Source organism: Rana temporaria, chromosome 2, assembly GCF_905171775.1.
Source record: "Rana temporaria chromosome 2, aRanTem1.1, whole genome shotgun sequence".
Lineage (NCBI taxonomy): Eukaryota > Metazoa > Chordata > Amphibia > Anura > Ranidae > Rana > Rana temporaria.
In genome coordinates, this window is record NC_053490.1 from 431,523,249 (window position 1) to 431,547,816 (window position 24,568).

The window sequence follows — 24,568 nt, forward strand, 5'->3', positions numbered from 1 at the left end:
CAGGAATTCTAAATGTACCAGCTAAAATTGCCAGCTGAAGCTTTAAGGACTTCTTCTTCCTTGGGACTGAAGTTATTGGTGCCTTACAGGCACCCACACACACCCAGGGCTCAGTATATGTAGTGCAGGATCAAGGAAGCAGGAAACGTCACCGCCTTGACTCATCTATCACTGGAAACACATCCCGATGTGCCTTAATTTATCTACTCAAATGTGAGTTGCCACTCTCTATGTGTTTCAAAAATATGTTTCATTAAACGTCTACACTTAGAGGTGCTTCTCTCCTTGTCTTTTTTCAGTATATGTAGTGAATGAGCGGGGTAGTCTGACTTGGGAGGTACACTATTGACCACTGAATTAGGTGACAGTGATCTGTCAATTGTTAATCTGTAAAGTGTTTTGCCCCTGCTCTCGTAGTTACTTGCCTTGAGGAGTCTCCTGAAAGTAGCCATACAATACCATTGAGCTCTATTTATCCTGATATCAGTCCTTTCTATATGGTTAATTTACTTAATATATTTTTGCCTACTGTTCAGATAGATTGCTTTTGTTTGTTCCCATTCTAAAGAAATTTCACAGTAAAGACTAATTCTGTGTTTTACTATAACGTGTGTCTTTTCATTGGTGTTGTTTGCACTAACATTATTGCTAGGTGTGCTAGAGGGGTTGAGACTATTCTTGGGATTGAGAGGCAGAGTATAGAACCAAACATACTCAAACTGCTTTTTGGGGGTAGCGCTACATGTGGGGGATCGTCCAGCATACCCTTACTCTGCAATCAATTCCTCAAGACAGCATCCCTACCGGCACCAAGATGGACCCTGCTGCTGTGACCCAGTGGTATGGTGAAGAAAGCGCCTGCACATAGTCAAGCATAGTGATTGAGCTCCCTGGGAAGGCCTGGACTGAAGAGTAGATCAGCCAGGCGGTGAAGATAATGATGGGAAGGTGTGGGTGATTGATGTGAAACCAGACCAAGGGACCTCTCACACCTATGCACTACTAGATTGGAAGCTAGGGATCCCTGACAGTTTCCAAGGGACCAGTGTGCAGTTGGCTGACCAGGGCCATCTTTAAGGCAGGGCAAAAGGGGCAGCTGCTCTGGGTCCTGTCATTGTTGTGGAGCCCAAAGCAGCTGTCTCATACTTGCCAACTATCCCAGTTTAAATTCCCTTGTCCCTTGAAGTTTTAGTCCCATGCGGCATTCATATGTATATCATGGCCCTCTGCAGTGAAGAAATCATCTGCAACCTCCAGCAACTAATCAGTGAGCTGTAATGTGTGCTGTAACCTCTAGCAACCAGTCAGTAAGTGGTAATGGTATGCTGTAACCTCTGGCAACCAATTGCAATCACTGCCTGATCTGACACAGTAAACTGATTTTAAGTCTAGCCAATATTTATTGTATATCTCAGAGCAGGTGGAGGACAAAATTGCATGGGGGGGTGGGCCCCAAGAATTTTTTTGCCCAGGGTCCAATCAACATTAAAGACACGCTTGGGCCGTAGTTCTTCGCTGCCCTGGGAGACTTTGTGTCAAAATTGCCAAAGAGATACTCCAACGTACTCTAGAAGTGGGCACCAGAAACTCAGGGTGTTTTCTGAAAGACAGCCAGTGCCTACAGGAGAGGACAACTTTGAAGAGTGGCTGGAGCAGGCCACACAAGCCCTGGATGACCCACAAGAAGCAGAGAATTACAGAGAGTTTTAGGGGCCCTGCCTTTAAAGCTAATCGCAATCTGGAGCTCAGGAAGAAAAACTGTCCTTTAGGACTACCTAAATATTCTGCAGAATCTTTGGGCACACTGGGAAGGCTTCCAACTTGATGTACCAGTTTTAGTGTACTTACCAGAATTCAGAGGAGAAGTTATCCGACTATGTGAGGTGTTTGTATAAGATACTGCATCAAATCCTACTGAAGAAGGGTTTAGACTCCCAGAAAGTGAATGAGGTCCATGCACAGCAAGTCTTGTGGGGTGCCCAGCCCTTAGACCCATCACCATTTAGTTGAGAGCCAGGTGACATGGTGGCATCCTGAACTATCCTGATCTGATCCAGATTGTTCGGGAAGAGAAGGCGGAGAGCAAGAAGAAGGGCCGGAGGTCGGATACTGTTGTCGGGGTCAGGATGGCTATTACAGCCGGTGGTGACCCAGAGATCAAGCTTCTGAAGACTCAAGTATCCCAGCTAATAGAGATGATGATCAGGATATTGAGCCAAGTCAGTCAAGTTGCTAAAGTGGACACAGTCACCACCCCTAGGTTGTGAAAAGAAGCAGTTGGACATCAAATCTGAAATAGCCATATTAAAGACACAGATAACCAATATGAAAGAAATGATGAACCTTTTGGCCTTTTGAGCTGTCTGACAAGGGTGTTACAGGGCCTAGCGTACCTCCGGCTCGTCTGCTACGCCTGCCAAGAGGCCAACGAATCAAGATGTCTGCCTAAATTGTGGAGGTGTAGGTCATTATCAGGGAGAATGCCCCGAAAAGAGGACAGAGAGTTGGCAGGGACCACAGAGGAGAACTGAAGGGTGCTACCTGAGATTGCCTGCCAGGTGTCAAACCATCTTAGGTTACTTCAGCTAGCCCCTGGTCAAGATGTCACCTAAGGGTTGAGAGAAGGCCTTGGCCTTCAAGTAGAACCTATTCTGATACTGTAAGGGAACAATGGATCCTATAAAATTTAGGAACTATGGACTGAATTCTAAATGCCGTCCTCTTTTGATCCAGAAGCTCCTGTAGTGGGTGGAAGTGTGAGGCATGTGGGTGCTGAGAACTCTTGCTTTTCCCTTCTCCTCCTTTGCTTTTTATTTTTCATCTTCTCTCTTATCTACTCTCCTTCCTTTCTTCTTACCCTACCCCCCCTTTTTTTCCCTTACCCTTCCCTCTGTTGTTGGAAAAACAATAGGAAATTTTTCATAGGTAAAGGGAGTGGGACGTCATGGGCTGATACGTTTTTACCATTACTCTGTCCCTCCATAACATGGTGTACAACAGGTGTGTGTTTTGAAATGTTTGTGTCTATTGGGGGAGTAGGTCTTACACTGAAACTGTCTACTTGTACGTGTATATGTGTGTCCTGTACACCCATTGTTGTTGGGTCTGGTCTTGTATGGTGAGTTGATGATGGCAGGCAGTGTTTGACGAGGGGGGTTAAGGGAGAAGGGTTGTGGGAGGGAATTTTGGAGGTTGAGAGGGGGGCAAGGGGTGGGGAGCGGTGGTTATGTATACTGTTGGGTTAAAGTCTGAGTATGTGCGTACGTACGTATGTATGTATGTATGTATGTGCCTGGTCCAAATCCAAAGGCAACAAGGGGTTGAGCATATTAGTGAGAAGTTTAGTTAGGATTTTGAGGTCATTATTTAGAAGCGCAATAGGTCTATAGGAGGCAACAGGTGCCATAGTTTGAGCTTTTTTTACCCTCTCTCTCCCTTTTTTTCAGTCATTTATTTTAAAAGTTCTTCCTCCTACCTCTTGGAATTTGGGGCATTTCATTTTGCAAAGCCCTGGTTCATTTGTGCTTTGCTTGTTCTTTGCTATGTTATACCACTCTTTATTGACACAATTGCTCAGGTGAGCATGTTCCTATCTTTTTTTTATGGTATGCTTGTCAAACTTAATTTTGAAAATTAAATAAAATGTATTGAATGGAAAAAAAAACTGTGTTCTTTTGTCCTGTACTGGGCTGCATTCTAGAGAACCACCTAATATACTGTTATCCATTTTATAAAAACCCTAGCGTAAAAGCCGTTCAAGCCCTCATTTCCAGTAAAAAAAAAAAAGTTAATATATATCTTTCCAATTTATCATAGCATGTTTTCCTTGTTTTGTATTATAGCAATGAATCCAGCAATTGGAAATGTTAAGGGCTTTGTAAAGTCATTATGAAATGGTTTCTCTCCTACAATACACTTGACAAACTCTCCAGAACAGCAGTCCCTTTATTACTACAATCTACACTCATCTAAAGAAACAGCATGGAGTAGCAAAACCATACAGCTATTTATTGCCCTCAAAGGATAAAACAAAGATTAAAAATAAATCCCTATTGCAACAGTATGAAGACTTTTCTTTAAGTTGAACTCCAGGCAAACAGCTAAATACACAACTAAAAAACATATAAGGGAGCTTTTTTCACTGCCAAATAATTTTAATTTCTGTTCATCTAGCGCTGAGATTTTCACAGCCTTGCTATACATAACACCCTGATTGCCTTTGTTGCAGTTAAATAACACAAGCTCTCTCCTCCAATCAGCATGGTCCTTTCTACACATTTGGTAGTAGCACATCTAAATGCCCCAAATTACTGCCCCTCTCTCTCCCAGGCTGAGGTTTGGTCACTCGAACATTCAGCTCCTTCCACATATTTTCATGGGATTAAGATCTGGAGACTGGCTAGGCCACTCCAGGACCTTAATTTTCTTCTTCTTAAACCACTCCTTTATTGACTTGGACGTGTGTTTTGGGTCATTGTCATGCTGGAATACCCATGCACGACCCATTTTCAATGCCCTGGGTGAGGGAAGGAGGCTCTTACCCAAGATCTGGCGGTACATGGCCCCGTCCATCGTCCCTTTGATTTCCATTTAAGTATCCTGTCCCCTTAGCAGAAAAACACCCCCAAAACAAAATGTTTCCACCTCCATGTTTGATGGTGGCGATGGTGTTCTTGGGGTCATAGGCGGCATATCTTCTGCTCCAAACACAGCAAATTGAGTTGATGCCAAAAAGCTTGATTTTGGTCTCATCTGACCACAACACTTTCACCCAGTTTGCCTCTGAATCATTCAGATGTTCATTAGCAAACTTCAGATGGACCTGTACATGTGCTTTTTTGAGCAGAGGGACTTTGCGGGCGCTGCAGGATTTCAGTCCTTCACAGCGTAGTGTGTTACCAATCGTTTTCTTGGTCCCAACTGCCTTGAGCTCATTGACAAGATTCTCCCGTGTAGTTCTGGGCTGATTCCTCACTGTTCTCATGATCATTGAAACTTTACGAGGTGAGATCTTTCATGGAGCCCCAGACCGAGGGAGATTGACAGTTATTTTGTGATTCTTCCATTATCGAATAATCGCACCAGCTGTTGTCACCCTCTCACCAAGCTGCTTGGCGATGGTCTTGTAGCCCATTCCAGCCTTGTGTAGGTCTACAATCTTGTCCCTGACATCCTTGGACAGCTCTTTGGTCCTGCTAATGGTGGAGAGATTGCAATCTGATTGATTGCTTCAGTGGACAGGTGTCTTTTATATAGGTAACAAGCTGAGATTAAGAGCACTCCCTTTAAGAGAGTGCACCTAATCTCAGCTCATTATCTGTATAGAAGACACATGGGAGCCTTGCTGATTGATAGGGGATCCAATACTTATTTAACTCATTAAAATCCAAATCAATTTATAACTTTTATGAAATGTGTTTTTCTGGATATTTTTGTTGTTATTCTGTCTTTCACTGTTAAAATAAACCTACCATTAATCATTTTATTTGTCAGTGGGAAAATGTACAAAATCACCAGTGGATCAAATACTTTTTTCCCTCACTGCATATTTAGTATGTACAAATCTGAAAAAAAAATAGCTTGCTACAGGTGTTGACATGAAAAGATAAATGCCATATATTGCAGGCTGTGCCCCTACACTACATGGAGGAGTACACAAACACATTTAAACAGTGTAAAATATGTAATGCAGTTGGTTGGCCAATGATCCTTAAATTGGCTTTACTAGAGAAGTAGAACCAAAGTATGCATAGTGCTACAGGGTGATAATTGGCTGACTAGTGCTACAAGTTTATAATTGATTGAATTAATCCAATTTAAAGCCATAGGGTTAACATTTTAAGCCCCTGGCTGCCAAAGTATGGATAAACTCCCTAACCCTTATAAAATGCTGCCTGGCATTTAATACATTTGCTGAAGTCCTGATTGTACTAAGTCCTGCCTGTTGGATGAATCAGGTTGTCACCAGTAGGGATGAGCTTTCAGTTTGGACTGAACTTTTCTGATCGGAATTAGTCTGAAAGCCTAAATATCTACCCGATCAGTGGGGGCCAAAAGCCATACTGTATATAGTATTTCTAACACTACTATACTGTATATGAAAGCTTCTGATGTCCGTGGTCGATAAGGGAGCAGTGGTGCCCGCACCCGCCAGCCCCAGTCATTGCTTGCTTGCAATCCCTGGCCATGTAAAAAAAGGGTATGAATAGCACTGACATTACTGACCAATGATGCCTTTATGGCCCTGGCATCACTGGGTTTAAGCAGCCCCTTTGTTTACATATAGCAGCAGGGACCAGGAGATGTAATTCGAGGCACGTTAAATTGCGCGATCAGATGTGTCCGTTTTGGTGAGTCAGCAGGTGTCGATCATCTGATTGACAAAGATCGAAATCTTTGGATGATATGATTGATGATAGATTTACATTGTGGAGCATTCTTTTATTATTTAATACGTGTGTTTTTGAAAAAAATTGTGAATGAGTAGGGGTACTACAGTATGTACTATACCTCTTACCCATTCATGCAGTATCTGGAGGCTTAAAGATTTTGATAATCCCCCTGTCTAGAAAGCCCCACAACCACCAGGCCAGGGTTATGGGGAAGAGGCCCTATTCCTCGTCAACCAGGGGGGGCCCCTGGCAAGCTATACCCCTCCACATTGAAGGCATTTGGCTTCATATGGTTTGGGCATGGGGGGGCATGCTCATCTCCCTTTTCCTGGCTAACCTGGTTAAATGCTCAGATATTGGTCTGGTATGAAATTAGGGGGGACCCCACAGTTTTTTTTCCTTGTTTTGTTTGCTTGGGGTCCCCATTGATATTCACACTGGATCCTGATGAAGGATAAGGGTATGTATTTTTAGGGGGAACCCCAAGACTTTTTTTTGTTTGTAAATAGAAATAATGGTGGACCCCACAAACAGAAGTAAGCAGCCAAAAGCTTTTTTGTAAAAATAAGCTTTGCTGAAGTAGGTCGTATATATTATACAGATGCACCACTTCACGGGGAGCTAAGGGCATCCCTCAGGCATGTTGTTTAAAGGAATTTTGCCATTTTAATACTGCCCTTTAAACATTAATAAAATCACCTCCTTTGCCTAATAGCCTAGCAAATAGACAATACTGTTTTTTCAAAACATTCAGCTGCCATTAACTTCAATGGAATTTTATTTCAGCTCCAAAACTTTAGTAATGTTCTCATAATCTTCCTCAAACCAAATCCAGGTACGGTCCGCTCATCTCTAGACATCAGAAGCACACTTCCATATCAGTTCCTGCCTGCACTGTTGTTTTGCCATTGCCACCTGCTATTCTAGATGCAATCTTCACAACTCAACCTATATGGTTCAATTAAACCCCTTCAGTTCCCAACACACATTCTAGTATTTTCTACATTGGACTCATTTCCACTTTTTACTTGAGAAAAATCATAAACACACTAAGCATGAGATAACTATGAATGCAACAAATGCTAAACTGGTAGGTAGATTCTCTTTTCTACATACTGGCTATACCAAATACAGTGAATGTTAGAAGGATGTTGCTTGCACCTGAAATGCGATTGACTCACTAGACCTATACATATCTAAAATACATGTTCAAGGGATGGAGCACTCCTTACATAGGCCTATGCTTTAACATAGTCCAGATTAGGGCTCTGGTAATCCAACTGAACACCTGGGGCCCCTGTCACTTGGGGACCTGGTTCACCTGGCACGTGTTCCATGAAAGACTCCTCCTCAGGTAATGGTCACACACAAAATACACAGTACATATCCCTTTTTATCCCTTTTAGTCCACCACAAGGAAGGTGTTTGTTGCAAAATAATCTTCTTTACTCTTAAATAAATGTGTTAATTCCACAATAGTAGTATAACAGTGTGTAAATTACTGGTTATTAATTTCTTACAGTCCAGATAAGGAGTACATTCAAAAGAGCTATATTATCAATGATGAAGGGGAGGGATATTGCAGTATTCATGTTCCATTCAACTCTTCCATTGTCCTACATCCCATTCCAGGGTAAGTGTTCAGAGCTCTTCCCCAGAAGGGAGAAAGCTCACAAACTCTCCAGGTACATCTCTTCCTCCTGTGGGCCTCAGTGCCAGACTAAGCTCCTTCCATGCTGTAACCTCTTGCAGCCCATGTAACACATACAGGATGTGTTCAGGCAAGCAGGGTGAGCTTTATTGCCCATATGCCACACATATACATTCATTGACGGCAGAGCTTCCTGCACTGCATTCTCAGCACAGAGATTGAAGAAGTCAAATACAGCTCTTAGTCTGTACTAATGATTGGGACCCGTCAGGGCTGACTCCTGATGATGTGACCACTGTGTTAGCCAATCATAGTGGTCACATTTTTGATCAATCCTTCCGGCCCCCAGGTGTAAAGACACTGTTAAATAAATACTGGGGCTTGGCAAGAAGAGGTTAAGAAGGGGAATTTCTTCACTTCCCTCCCATTGGGTGGGAATGCAACCCCTGCCTACAAGTATTGAGGGGTATATATAATGCTACTGTAAGTGGTCAATTTTTTTCACACGCAATTCATACAAATAATTGGGTGAGTCTTGGATAAAACCATTTATAAAAAGTCAATGTTTAAAGCTTGCTTTAATGTCTAGGATGGCACACCCTAAACCCTGTATGGTATTGAATCCTTTTGTGTTCTGCACTTTTTACCATAAACCATTTTTTATCAATTTGCTCTTTTTTCATAGAACACAAATTGCAGATATATGTTCCTTTCAAACCATCTGTTACTCGGCTGCTCTACTCAGCTTTTTTTCACCATCCCTGTCACTGTAGGATGTATAATCATTTCTCACTGCGTTCCATGCTCAGTATATAACACATTGCATCTTTTTCTGTATGTGTGCAGTCTTCCAGCTGAATCATTGTTCTGGCCGAATATCCAATATCCAGAGCAACATTTCTATTTAAATCATAGAGCATATTTGTGTAAACTAGATAGATACTGGCTTTTCTCAAACAGGCAGTAGTCTCTCTCACACCTAGTTATTAAACATCATTTATCTCTAGTTAACAGCTGTTCTGATAGAACATTTAAATCCCCTCCCAACATATAGACTGTATAAATAGAATGGCTGGGTCAGTGAGATACAGAGCCCAACACTTCTTGGACGACAATGGGTAAGATGCTTTGCTGAGCTTCTAGAAATGGGTCGCTGATGTATTATTTAAGCACCTGTGTACTGAATAGTCCATTATACAGGCCTGCTTATTCTATGTCTATAATGCATCCCGGGTAGTAGGTGACAGTGATAATAAGAATTTATTATCCAAAAGCAAATACTGTATCACTTCTAGTGGGGACCTTTAATGACTATAAGTTATTGCTTTGCTACTCTATAGTAGTAGCAGCATGTTCTCTGTTACCGATTAGTGAAATTAAAACATAAAAGGGTGTATTGAAAAACATTTGCAGGGATAAGCGTCATTCGAATCTGCTTGTAAATTTGTTCTTTAGCAAATAGGGACAAAATCAAATGTTATTAGGCTATTTTCTCCCCAGGTTCAGGTAGCGTTTTATGGCCATTAGATGGAGTTGATGATAAACTTTTTGAGTTAAAGATAACTTATTTACTCTGATCATTTGTTCCACCAAGTGGCCATAATGTAGACATTTCTGATTTACCCTATGAAGAACATTGGAACTGGAGAGAAAATAGCTTAATAACATTAAATTTTTCCTCCATTTGCACAGAAACAATGTGCATGCAGTTTCACAAGCTGAATAGCTTTGCATTTTTTTAATTATCCCTCAAAGTGTAATTGAAGCTTAAAACTTTTTTAATTTTCCAGACAAGGGGAAAAACCCTGTCAGTTTTTTATTGTTTTATGACACCCTTTCTATTGATAACGTTGCCACCTGGACAGTAAGTGAAGGTATATATCCCCAATGGGGAACAACATTAATCAAAAGAAGCTTAACACAAAATATTCCCATTGAGAACTCTGTAGGGGGTATTTCCCCAGCCTTTGGGGAGATTTGTTTTTCCATTCTTGTTGTGTTATTCGGACAGGAGCATCTCCTCAAAGAAGATACAGACCGAAATTTGACCCTGAGAGTTGATTTAATCTGTACCTACTCTGTTTAAACTACACATGATGGTTTGGCAATGCTCCCTATGCTTTATTGTTAAATTATAAAGTTACAATCCTGAATGTAAAAATCCCACATTGAGGAAAATACAAGGCATTATCTGTAGCAAGGGGTAGATCTACACATTGATTAGTTGCATTAAAAAAAGTGATAATTAGCAGTTAAAGCGGAAGTAAACCCATCCATAAAACAGTTTCATTTCCGACATGTGCCGGAAATGTAACACTCCCATTGGTTGTCCTCTCAACCAAACTGTCAAACCATCCAATGGCTGGTGTCATAACTGATCACATGTGCAGCATTATGGCTGTTGTGGATTAAACAGAGGCAAAGATGGCAGCTTCCTTGGCTGAAAATGATAGGGGGGTTTACTTACACTTTAGGGGGTACTGACAGTCCCATTTCATACAACCGACAAATGATTTCTTTAAAAGTGTTCTTAAATTTCTGTACAACTTTGACCATAGGGTTTAAAGAACAGATCAGGATTCCCTTCCAGAGAAAGTATAATGTATTTTAAGTTGAGTTGTATTATTTATGTTTAATTCTAAATTAATTTTTAACGTAACGTTCAAATTTTTTACAAGCCTGCGTTTCACTTATTCATTAATTTTCTTGTTTACAAGCTGTTTATTAAAATTATACCATACAAAATGTGTACAGCCAAAACATTTCTAGAAAGGTGTTACAAAATTATGACTTGGATATATAATTTCCAGCAATTGCAAAGTAACAAAAAACATGTCTACATAATCAAAAGATTTAAAATGTAGACATCATTCAACTGTGTTTGACAGAGATACTGATTTCAGACAAGAGAAAAATTAGCCAATTAAACTGATTACAAAAATATGTTTAAATAAATGATAAAGCAGCTGAGCCTACTACACTTAGTACATAAAATATATCTAAGAATTTTTGACTGTTGGAAGACCATATGTTCCATTTGTCAGAAAAATTAGCAGTGTATCAGTGTGGAATATTTTTTTATATTAACATTATAATGTTTATTCTTTCCAAAACTTGTAGGAAAGGAATGGTGGGGGATTTCCAATTTAGGGCAATTGCCCAGAGTGTGGCTACACAGATAATGTGGATCAGTATTTCCAAGTGGTAGTGCATGTCAGGTATTGGAGAAAATAACACACACATAGGCATAGTGAGGTAAGGGGTTAATGGGTCGTCCAACCAGCTGAGAGAATATATCCGAAATCCTACACCATAAAGGTTGCAACCTCTCACATTCCCAGAATATATGGCAAAAGGTACCAGAAGAGGTGCAGCCATGGAAGCAGACCACTGAGACCCATTAAATTAAGTTTAATTGATCTTCAATACCACCTGGTCAAGACCTTAATGGCTGTTTCCCTAACAGAAAGTGAACGGTACATTGGTGAAGGTTGCAGATCACAGTGTCCCACTCCTCTATGGAGAATTGCCTCTCACAATCTCGCTCCCACTTCAACATATGTGGTCATTTGTCTGGTGGAGGGTCATTTGTTAAAAGACCATACAAAGATGAAAATATGAAATTAGCCCTTTACCTCTAGGAGAGTACTTACAAATTCATTCATAAGGAGTAGGGTACCTGGGAAATTTGGAGATAGAAACATTTTTTATGGTGAGGGATCACTTTAAGTGCTTGAAGGCGACCATAAGTAGCAAAAGAGAAGTGTTCAAAAGAGTAGTTAAATTGTTTGCCTTCCACCTACAAAAGGAGCCAGAGGAGGGAAAGGCCAAAGTAAATCTAGGGTCGCCCAGGAATTAGGTTAGTGGGAGACCGAGGAGATCAGATGATATTTACACTTGTAGATTCCAGGTGCCAGGAAGGGACTGCTCTACCAATAGGCAAGGGATAAGTGAGAGATTGAGAATGGCTATCACAATCCTTTGAGGTAGTATGGATGAATGGAGCTAGATTCAAATTTAATCTAGGGGACTTTAAAATGTATTATATTCCATTGGGTCAGCTGTGTAAATCTGGCTGCTAAACAGTATAACCAAAAACTTATTTTGATTGACCAATCACCAAGGTGAACAGTAGAGTATATCAAAACAGACTTACAAGTTGTAATATAAGAGCATGCATGCAAATGGCTGATATCTGTTGAACTGCAGAGACTGCGACTACATGTGATACAGCAATGCAAAACTGCCCTGCATAGCATAGGGCATTTTTAATAAGGGAGAACTAGCCAAAATGTGCAAGAGACAAAAAGTAAAATCAGGTGTTATACTACAAGAATTAAGAGACTGAAGATGATACAGCAGTGTAAATTTGGTCAGAAGGTTAATTTTAATAAGCAAGTCTAGGCCCAAGTTTACCACAGGCAGAGTAAAGGCATGGGTTTTACTACAAGAATTAGGATACTGCAGGGGATACCGCCATATTTTTTTTCTTACAAATCATGCTATCAACATAAAATAAAAATCAAGAAACCCCCAAAAGAAATGAGGTACCAGACCAATTTTCTAGAGGGTAGCACTGTACAAAAGCAATTTGTTAGGGCCCCGGACAATTTAAAAAGCTGTGGGGTGTTTTATCTTGTAATGTTCACTCAAGACCAAGGGATCAGTTTTGGGTAAAATCAGCTTTTAACACACTGAATCTGCACAGACATTTGCATTTTGGAGCATTAATGAGAGTTTGAAACTTACGATTTATTGCAATTAGAGTATGCAGCTAAAGACATATTGCAACCAATTACACAGGTTGTTCAGTTTTATCAAAATGTCTTGACAAGTGCACTTACAAGGTTTGAAAGGTTTGCACTTAGTATTGTAAGGATTTGACAGATTTGGTTAAACAGTATTGTCTACTAATCTAGATAATATATATGGATCTATACAAGTGCCAACATAAACAAATGCTATTTTATATCATTTAATTAGAAGACTGTGGAACATCCAAATATTTACCCCTTATTACTTATACCGTTTTTACAGGGGTCCAAGGGATGTATGGGTCTCTGTCTTTGTTGCTCTTGGCCGGATGGGTTTTTTATGTTCATACACTGGAGCTGTCTGCAATATTAAAGCTTCAGAATGGTCATATGCTAAATGGAATCAAGGCTGAAGGTATCTTGAACTACCCAACCAGTGGTAAGTGACACATATATTTTTAGTTTCAGTTAGCTCAGCTTTGTATCCAGTAGGTGCACCATACAACAAAAAAAAGACTAAACAGGGCTGAGCACTTTTAGTTCCAAATGAATAGATCACGCCAGTCCAACAAAAGTTGCTTTTCACTTTTATGTTAATAGAGAAATTGGGTATGTTCAGGTTGCAAAAAACTGGATACACATTATACAATTTTCTTTAGATTTTTTTCCTTTAAGCCGTGTACACACGATCGGTTTGTTCGATGAAAAAAGACCAATGGACTGTTTTCACCGATCGTGTGTCAGCCCCATCAGTCTTTAGAGTTACCAAAACCATATAATATGAGGTCAAACCTAAAGACTTTCAATTTGTATGCAATCAGGCATGCCCCTGCACTACATAGTTGACGGTAAATCTAAAGGAAATCTAACAATAAAAGTTGTACAGATTTGTCATATGTTCTCTTTATTCCAAGGCTGTACAAGGTTTAACCTAATTGACATCAATCTTTTTTTTTCAACCTTATTAAACGTATCTAAAACCATTTTTTAGTATGAGATAGGGTGGTTGAGGTTTAGAACCTATGTCAAATTGTTATTGCTGTTTATATCCCCGCTGGCTAGATTCACTCTCTTTATTTGCCCTGTTTGACTGTTGTCACTGGAACTGAAAGTAAAAGAAAACACAACATTTTTGGGTCACCAGAACAAAAATAGTGGGGAAATCTTCCAAAGGGGGTACTTTTTCCGTTGACAGCTGTCCAAGAGGTGATTTAAAAAATGTTCTTCTTGCGTTTATTATGTCATTGTTAAACTGGTTCTAAAGCCTTATGCCGCGTACACACGATCATTTTTCGGATTGTAAAAAACAAAGTTTTTTTTTATGTCATTAAAGCGGAGGTTCACCCTAAATGTCAAGTTTGTCTAAATCAAACCACTAGCCATCGTGTATGCATAATCCGTTTTTTTTTTTATCCGATTCTTTACCTTGCTAATGCCGCATTTAGTCTTGTGTCAGGGATCCTTTCCCCGCGGGAGTGGGCGTGTATTTACCTTTCCCCAGCCAAGCGCGATGCCCCCGCTTTAAAAACAATCATGTGTGGGCTTCAGAGCATTTTTCGGGTTCTGAAAAACGGGCAAATTGTTTTTCGAACATGCTCTATTTTTTCACAAAGTTTTAAACGTTGTTGTTTTTCGGGTTGTAAAAAAATGGTCATGTGTGGGCTTTAACGACCTGAAAAATCCGCGCATGCTCAGAAGCAAGTTATGAGACGGGAGCGCTCGTTCTGGTAAAACTACCGTTCTTAATGGAGTAAGCACATTCATCACGCTGTAACAGACAGAAAAGCGTAAATCGTCTTTTACTAACACAAAATCAGCTAAAGCAGCCCAAAGGGTGGCGTCAGCCGAATGGAACTTCCCCTTTATAGTGTCGTCATACGTGTTGTACATCACCACGCTTTGCTAGAGCATTTTTTTTTACGATCGTGTGTAGGCAAGGCTGTTTTAATGATCAAGTTGAAAAAAACATTGTTTTTTCTAGAGCCTGAAAAACTTTGTTTTTTACAACCCGAAAAATGATTGTGTGTACGCGGCATTAAGGTTTTCCCCCCTAATGCATTCTATGCATTAAGGGTAAACACCTTCTGTGCTATAGGCCTCCTTTATCTTACGTGAGCCCGATCTGATCCAGTGATGTGCACGACAGCAGCGACAGCCGCTGTTTCCCTCCTCATCGGGCAGCTTCATAGCTGTCAATTAAATGCTGTGACACAGGAGCGGGTCAGAGTGTGTCTGTGTCAATGCACATAGCAGCGGGACTCGTGAGCAAGCACAAATGGGTGCCCCCATGGAATGCAGCTTTCCATGGGGGCCCACCAAAGAGGAGGGGCATAAAGTGCAGACATGGGACCCCAGAAGAGGGCCTGGGATCGGGATGCTCTGTGCAAAGCCATTGAAATGTTTGTTATTTTAATAAAAATAAATAAAAACAAAGGTTTACAATCACTTCAAGTATGCACGGCAACAAGTGAACAGAAACTTGATCAAAAGAATACCGATTGTGAAAACCTGAAAAGAGTTGCACTAGTCTCCACTCAATCCAACTGCAAAATCTTTTTGAGATACCTCAAAGGCCCGTACACGCGATCGGATTTTCCAATGGGAATTGTGTGATGGCAGGCAAAATCCGACCGTTTGTATGCTCCATCGGACAATTGTTGTCGGACGTTAAAATTTTCGGCCAACAAATGTGTGTTGTCAGATTATCTGATCCTTCGGACAAAACTCCAAAGTACAAACACGCATGTTCAGAAGCAATGCTAACCATAACACAACATTAGCAGAAGTTGCCCAAAGGGTGGTGCTAAAGAGCTGAAAAAACACGTAGTTTCGTGTTTGTTGGCCGACAATTCTTTACCATTTGTATTCAAGACAAGTTCATGGCCAATGCCCTTTGGACAAAAGTCCTGAGCTTTGTCCGTGGAGCAACCCTTTAGAACTTTTGATTTGTGTAAACTTATGGTTCTGTGCATTCATAATACACACTACATTGTTACAAAATCTGGGCATTAAAAAAAAAATATTCTGTGACATCATTATTAATAAACCTCTCTAATTCCACTATTGTACTGACAATGCAGATAATACAGATAATAAATTGTAGTGTTTTTCTTGACAGCTAAATCCTACCCAGAAAGCTGCACAGCAATACATCATGGAAGTAGTGGTCTCTATGTAATAGAGCCAATATCAGGGAAGCGCCTACTGGTACGTTGTGAATTTGGTGAAGATGGAGGATGGACCGTCATACAGACAAACTGCAAAAAAACACCAAAGATTTGGGATACCACATGGGAGTGCTACAAAAAAGGTTTTGGAGACCTACAAAGTGACCACTGGCTCGGTAATGAAAATATTCACATACTGAGCACACAAAAGTTGCATCGCATTCGATTTCGAGTGCGCTCTGCTTATGGTACACAGCATATGGCCAACTATGATTCCTTTGCTCTTGAGGAAGAACAAAGCTGTTATAGAATACGATTAGGACGATATTCAGGTAATGCTGGAGATGCCATGACATCTGGACAGGCTAGCGCAGGACATGATAATATGAGATTCTCTACCCGTGATCGTGACAATGATTTATCAGGAACCAACTGTGCATACGTTGGTGGTGGGGGTTGGTGGTATGACAACTGCAGGTTCGCCAATCTCAATACTGGCTCTGGAATTTACTGGCAGCAGTTATGCAAAGGAGATTGTCAGTCTAGTGATATTCTTATTCAGCCAGTTTATAGCTGCCCAGAAGATGATGGAGGAAATGGTGGAGGAGGTGGTGGGGGTGGAGGTGGAGGAGATGGAGGTGGCGGTGATGGTGGTGGAGGAGATGGAGGTGGTGGAGGAGGTGGAGGTGGTGGAGGTGATGATGACTCAACACCAAATCCATGTCAACATGACAAATAAGCTATTGTTACTGTTGTTAAATGATTGTATGTATATGGTAGGTTATTTTACGTATATGCTTTTTAATGCTTTGTAGCTAAATCAATGTATAAGCCCACAGAAATTTAAATATGAGATAAGCATTAAAAGATGTTATAAAATAAGATCTAGTGTGATGATTTTGATTACATAACAGTCTGATGCATAACCTCACAATATGGAAAATCAGCTAGTTTCCTGAACTAAGTAAAGTTTAGTTTAAAAATGAAATATTAGGATTCAAAGCTAAAATCAAAAGATTTTATTTGGTAATGGTTCAATAGTGGTTGGCTCAGCTGCTCAAGCTTATCATATGTTTCGTGAGATCACCACTGCAAAGTTCCCTGCTTTGCCACCTTTTAGAACAAATAACTAGACTATATCTTAAGAAAGGCACATGGGATTCCTAAAATTCTGTGTAATCAGGGTAGATGTTCAAGCGCTTAATAATAATGTAAGGCGGTTAGGGCATATATAAGCAAGACTTTTCATTTATTTAATCCATCTCAAAAACAGGTTGCATACAATGGGAAAGTTTTGAGTTTTCCAGATAAGTGATACAAAGAGACACATAGCAGTTTAAAACTTAAAGCAGAGCTCCACCCAAAAGGGGAAGCTCCGCTTGTTCGCACCCCCTCCCCCCTTCACTGCCACATTTGCCACTTTGGTTTTGACAGGTACCGCTTCCACTTCCTGGTAAGATTGCTGTACAGCGATCAATATCATTTCTGGCCCCTCCTCCTTCCCCCCGCTGCCTTCTTGGACCTGTGTGTGTCCCAGAAGACTACAGGACCATTCAGAAAGTGCATTGCAACTCGCACATGTGCAGTAGGAAACTGTCAGTGAAGCCTAATGGCTTCACTGCCGTTTTCCCTTGCTTGCAATGCCGGCGCCTGCACCCAAAGCCGATGGACAAATTAGCTTGGAGTGCCGACATTGTGGGATCACTGGACAGGTAAGTGTCCTTATATCAGGGGTGTCAAACTCAATTTCATCGTGGGCCACATCAGCATTATGATTGCCTTCAAAAGGGCCGGTTGTATCTGTAAGATTAGATGTCCAGCACATCCCCTCCCCTTACATTAGATCTCAAGAGCCACCCAACCATCAGAAGTTGAGTCCCTCACTCTCCCTTACATCACAGTGCACCCCCCTTTCCTTATGCTGCTGCTGGGAAGAAGCTGGATGCATTGCTTGAAAGCAAAAAGTAAGGGTCTGGAGTAGGACCAGAGGAGGGCTGGAGGTGCGAGGGCCACATGAAATGGCCTGGAGGGCCAGATTCGGCCCACGGGCCTTGTGTTTGACACCTATGCCTTATATTAAAAGTTAGCAGCTACAGTATTTGTAGCTGCTGACATTTTTTTTTTTTTTACAGGCTGGAATTCCATTTTTAGCAACTGTTCTACTAGATTTATGATCTAACCAATAGCTACCTGGTATGATTGGAGGCTACTTGGGTGCCAATATCCCAGAAATAGCCTATCCAACAAACTGCATCATGAGTGTAACAGGACTTTCCCAGCACCAAATATAATTAAAAAAGGAATATGCATATACAACTAGTTTAATATGTCAGGTTTATTCCAAAGGATAGTCACAAACAGAAGGTAGCGGCCTTCTGGACAAAACTCATGGTCCATGGTCCGACAAAGTCCTTGGTTAAAGGTAAGTGTCCTTTACAAAGCAAAAAATTGCAGCCAAGTTTGGCTACAAACAGCTCCTAGTCGCTTCTTCACATGGAGAGACACACACTCTCCCTGAGAACTAGGACCAGCTGCATTAATCAAGACTACGAATGGATTCAGGCCTGTTTGAATTGTAGTCCCAAGCCACCTAAGCAATGCCGCCAGGAAGCCATCACTGCACACCGCAAATCATAGGCAACATGTGCAGCTGCGGGCTGGGAAATGCCTCACTGTTTACAATCAGCAGTGTGTAGTCAGGGCTTCCTGGCAGTATTGCTCAGGTGGGTTGGGACTACAATCCGAAACATGCTTGAGCCCATCCTTAATCATAACCTAGACAGGAAACATTAAAATGCGGTCCACGGAATTGGAAGTCTATCTCTCCCAGAGCTCTATCAGACTCCCAGTAAAACCAGTCCCTGAACAGGCTTTACTAACACAGGGTAAAGAACTATCCTTCTTTACCATTAAATCCTTGCTGGCATTACGTTAGATTGCAAATCTAAGAATCTGTGAAGGAACATAAATCCCATTGATTACTTTTCCTGACACTCTAACTGGTTTCACATGAAACCCGCTACATTTTTTATTAAAAAAACTTAAAACCATATCTCAAAACATACACTTTAGACTTAGTCCATAGGGTAACAGAACCCCATATAAAACTCTCATAGGTTTAAGATGCTTGATAAGTTTTGAGTTTCACTCCTCATCAGTGGAACAAATACACCTGACTTTAAAGGAATGAATAATTATAAACAAAACAAAACTGAACAAAAAAAAACATATTACAAAATACAACAACATAGTACTCTAAATACTCACAAACTCATAGAGAGATTAGCGGTTGCATGCCTCCAGATTAGAGGTAAAAACTGTAAGCCTGGTAATGTGGTGATGTGATCCCATGGTAATAAGGTCCCAAAAGGGAAAGGGGACAACTGTAAATGCAGAAAACTAGAGGGCATCTAAGAGATCAGTTAAAAAAAAATATGTATGCACATGCTGACAAAAGAAGGACCCAAAAAGAAAAAGAAAAAAAAATTTAAAGAAGAAAGAAAAGAAAACAGACTGACCTTAACCACAGACCAAAGTGGGTCTATCCAAGAGCATGGCTGGCTGCAACACTTCAACACCAGGTAAAAGGCAGACAACAATGCCTCTAAGGATCTACCTTATATATGAAACAAATAGGAAATAACTGAAGTAAAATAAAAAATCATTAAGAACACAGGAAACAGACCAGAGTGTCAACGGTTACTATATATATGTTTGCCAAAAATACTACCCTTTATTAGCCCCCCAACCACCCTTGTGCAGGATATACATCAATGCCAGACCGGAAATGATGTCATAATGCCATAATGTCATAGTGGCACATGGCCACCAGCACACCACAGTGTCTCCCCGCAGGGATGTAATCCCAAGGGTGGGGGCAAGTACACTGACTAACCCCCAGCCAGAACAGCTCAAGCTTCTTAAGCTTACTGAGGAGAAACAGGAAGTGAGAAATTCAGACAAAGAAAAAAAACATTTAGAAGGGAAATCGAAGGAAAGGTAAGTGAACCAACAATGCACAAGCTTAAAAGAACCTATTTAGAAAATAAAAAATTAACCTTTACAACCCCTTTAATAATGGACTGTGATCTTAGTAAAAATTAAACATAAAAATAAATGTAACATACTGCACTGTTATTGATTGCAGGATGTAAATTAACCTCAAGATGGCAGTGTTCTGCAGTTTAGTTATTCAGTTTAATAAAGCACAACAAAGCATTGATGAACTTGTATGCTGATAGCAAGACTTCTGTATTCGGAAAGAAGGACTGCAGATCACTGGCACCTTTGAGAGGCAGGAAAGTCGCCCCTGCAGGCAGTCAGATTGTGGTATTGTCATAGTCATCGCTTCTACCACAGGGGGACCGAGAGAACAAGGAGTCCCCCAACTGAGAGACCATCCCTTACTTTGCTAAGAATACAGACTGGGTGAGAGGATTCCATAATCCAAACCGTCACAAGCTACAAGTGATTCTGTTGTTTTCAGTTGTTTCAGTTTAGCACACCTTGCATCACAGTTTGCCACAATGAGACACAGACTTTTTAGCCGATTCAATACTACTGCTTAGAATATTTGTTCACCTTAAACTGTGTGATTGTTTTGTGTTTCAAAGCCAGGGGTTTATCCTGGCCAAGGTTTTCCAGTGGTGTCAGCAGGGGTTGTACTCCCATATCAGGCTCCAACAGACAGGGAACCCAAAATACTCAGCGGCTCCAAGGGGGGTAGTAGCGCTACATACTGTACACATTCAAAATTTTAATTATTATTCACATTATTTACGTTTACTGGATCATCCACAGGGATTATATAAAATCAACTCATCAATTAGTTGATTTCATATAATATCCACGGATGATCCAGCAAGCAGAAATAATGTGAATAATAATTAAAATTTTTAAGGTTTATTTTCAACTAAGATCACAGCCAATTATTATGCTTTAGTGATAGGAACTGCATAAGTTGCGTTTTGGAACCCACTATCTCTACTCGATTAGTAGGTGAGCCCTGGCTTGCCTCTTCCGGGTTGTGTCTCCTTTAAGTATGTGGAGGGGGCAGCTTCTGGGTCTCTATATAAAGCCTATTATGGCTTAAGATGTGTTGGATTTGATAAAGGATGAACAAACCTCAGAAACATGATATTCTAGCAAACACATCTAGCATCTTCCCCCTCCTGCCTAAAGATTCTTACCCATCCAAGTGTGACGCCAGCCCCACAGGCGCATACACATTGGGTCCTGCATGCCGGGTACTTTCTGAGTCTAAGTGCCCACAAGGGATTCCTCCACGGATTGGGGGAGATAACCAGAAGAGGTGGTCAGAGCTTCATGGATGTGCCTGTATTCTCATCACGAAATGTGAGTGTACATGCTGAAGATTTGAATCCGATTTAATAAATTCAAACTGAAAATCTAAACGTGAATATAAAGACAGTCCATAGGGGACTGATAACAATCAATAAAGATATGCAGTGAATTCAAAATTAGTGAAATAACCCAAAACTGATAATAAATCCAAAAATAAAAGTCCAAATATATAAATCAAAGTTTGGATTTATCAATCTAGTGTGCCAGTGATAAACAAAACTTCTGCACTTCGGGCATCAATGTGGACAATCTTGATAACTCTTTGCTTAGCCTGGGCTCGCAGTGCGCTTACCTCCAGACACTAGGTCATGCGTGTCAACGAAATCCTCCCAAAACTGGAACAGAATCCAAACAGTGGGTAACACGTGTTGCACGGAATCTTCCCAGTGCTGAGATAGAATCGAGGGGCGTTCTCTGTATCCAATACCAGTATAGGTCCAGGCGCAGCGAAGTCGACTCCACAGGATAGCCACAAGGTGTATCAGGAGCAAATGTAGAAATAAAAAGCTCTCATGGTGAAGTATGCAAGCACTTTAAAATTTAATAAAGGTAAAAATGTGCTTACATTGAAAAAACGAATAAAACGCCAAACAGCGGCACTTCCGGTGGACGGTCAGGGTGTCACGTCACTTCCGGTCACATCTAACCTTATGCATTACGTCACGACACGTGACTTCATGAAGTCCGATGAAGTCACGTGTCGTGACGTAATGCATAAGGTTAGATGTGACCGGAAGTGACGTGACACCCTGACCGTCCACCGGAAGTGCCGCTGTTTGGCGTTTTATTCGTTTTTTCAATGTAAGCACATTTTTACCTTTATTAAATTTTAAAGTGCTTGCATACTTCACCATGAGAGCTTTTTATTTCTACATTTGCTCCTGATACACCTTGTGGCTATCCTGTGGAGTCGACTTCGCTGCGCCTGGACCTATACTGGTATTGGATACAGAGAACGCCCCTCGATTCTATCTCAGCACTGGGAAGATTCCGTGCAACACGTGTTACCCACTGTTTGGATTCTGTTCCAGTTTTGGGAGGATTTCGTTGACACGCATGACCTAGTGTCTGGAGGTAAGCGCACTGCGAGCCCAGGCTAAGCAAAGAGTTATCAAGATTGTCCACATTGATGCCCGAAGTGCAGAAGTTTTGTTTATCACTGGCACACTAGATTGATAAATCCAAACTTTGATTTATATATTTGGACTTTTATTTTTGGATTTATTATCAGTTTTGGGTTATTTCACTAATTTTGAATTCACTGCATATCTTTATTGATTGTTATCAGTCCCCTATGGACTGTCTTTATATTCACGTTTAGATTTTCAGTTTGCGCTCATCATTCTTTATTCAGACCTTTATTTGTTGTTAGCACATTTTAGATTTGAGCAGCATTTTGTTTTTCACTGGTCACTTTTAATTTTCACTGTTGGCTAGCGCTTTAGTCACCCACTTGTCTATTCCGATTTAATAAATTGTTTTACACTAGGGCGATCTTGCGCTTTTTTCCTTATTTGTTGTTGTCTGAAAATATAGGATAAAAGCCTAAAAAAAAAAAAAGAAGAAAGAAACATGCTGCATTTTTCCTGCACTAGACTGTACTGGGACACTGTAAAATGCATCAAAAACACACTAAAACTAACCTTAACGCACCAAAAACACACTTGAAGGCACATGTCCCTATGTAAGGTTGAAAAAAAAGAGGGGGAAAAAACGCGTCAAAAATGTGCATACAGAAAAGCATCTGGAACGCATCCGGGCTGCGTTTCTATGGTGTGAACTGACTGCTAATAAAATTGTCTTGAAACAGAAAATAGTTTTTAGACAAGTCGTTTCCAATAATTTAGAAAAAGTCTTCATGATGAATTTCACCTCTACCCAATGTCTGGTCAACAACCTAAAATTTAGGTTTTTAGTCTGTAAAGCAATCCAACAACAATATAACTAATGGGGAGGTCCAAAAGATCAAGCAAGTAAAAGTCAGATCCGTTTGTAAAAAACATCAAAGTATTTAACAAGTATTATATCTTATTAAATATTGTAGGTTTCAGCAAAACATGTGGTTATTATTCAGAATTTTTTAGTTCAAGTGTTTCCAGTGAAGGGTACTTTTAATACTACAGCATATGATACAAAAATAGGGCCCTGAAAATGGTATAGCAAAGAGACCTAACATACACCTGAATTGCAAGCCAGGTCTTCTCCTCAACATCTTTGACCTCAAATTCTGTGACATTTTAGCTGAATGGGCACAAATTCCAACATCTGAAATCTTGTGGAAAATCTCTCCAGAAGAGTTGTGGCTGTAGCCAACAAGAGGGAGCTGGAGGGCAATTGCATATTATTGCCCATGGTTTTGGAATGGGAAGTACAGCAAGCTCAGACAGGTATAAATGTATTTTCACGTAATTCAAATAACAAATATTAAAAACAAAATAGGTGTAACGCAGTTAAAACAGTCCAAAATAATAACAGAATAATGAATAATAATCCCAGAAAGTAATGTAAAGATTAACAGTCCAAAGAAACAGTGAACAGCAAAATCCAGAGTCTTTCACCAGTGATGAAGAAGTCCACAATGAGTGACAATCCCTCCACCTTTGGTCTAACTAATCACTTTCACCTTACGACATAGACCCCTGAGCGAACAGGTGGTCATGCAGGCAGAACTGAAAAGGGTTAACACAGAACGTGGGCCTCTTTCGCATCTCCTTATGCTCAGCACGAGCGCCAGATCAGATACAATCTTCTTATACTCAGCAATAGCGCCAGGTCATGTATGGTAAAAGAAAGGGATCTAAGTCCTCACTGCTTATAATCATACATGTATTGACAGGTTCAAATGAAAACTACTCACATTAAAACAAGTGAAAGACAGCATGTAAATCCAACATGGATGTCACTTTCGAATGATAGCAGCGGGTGACGTCATACACAGCTCCTTCTCCATACGCGTTACGTTCACCTAGAGCTTCCTCAGCAGGGCCCTAGGTGAACGTAACGCATACGGGGGAGGAGTTGCGTATGAGCAAAACAGGAATAAATGTGACATTTTCCAATGGGGACACAAGTTCTGATGTCTACCAGGCAGGCATTTTCCTCAATTTGGGGAGATTTCCTCTAACTTCCTGTTGTGGCTAGGGGACAGACAATGAAGGGAAATTTCCGCCACAGGAAACAAAACAAAAAAAGCCTTATAACCCTCCTGTACTCTATCCAAAATGAAAAACAAATGTTTTG

General features: G+C 40.6%; 1 protein-coding gene across 1 annotated transcript; it reads left to right on the plus strand.

The window, feature by feature from the left end:
- Positions 1-9,109: 9,109 nt before the first annotated feature.
- On the plus strand, positions 9,110-16,846 carry LOC120928669 (fibrinogen-like protein 1-like protein). The gene is made up of 3 exons (XM_040339674.1): positions 9,110-9,161; positions 13,081-13,236; positions 15,916-16,846. Exons 1-3 carry the CDS (start codon positions 9,158-9,160, stop codon positions 16,701-16,703), a joined length of 948 nt encoding a protein of 315 aa, XP_040195608.1. The 5' UTR covers positions 9,110-9,157; the 3' UTR covers positions 16,704-16,846.
- The last annotated feature ends 7,722 nt before the right edge of the window (positions 16,847-24,568 follow it).

Bases quoted from the DNA above. Each gene is read 5' to 3' on its own strand.
- LOC120928669 (XM_040339674.1), top strand. The intron at 13,237-15,915 runs GTAAGTGACACA...TTTTCTTGACAG, and splicing joins CTTGAACTACCCAACCAGTG to CTAAATCCTACCCAGAAAGC.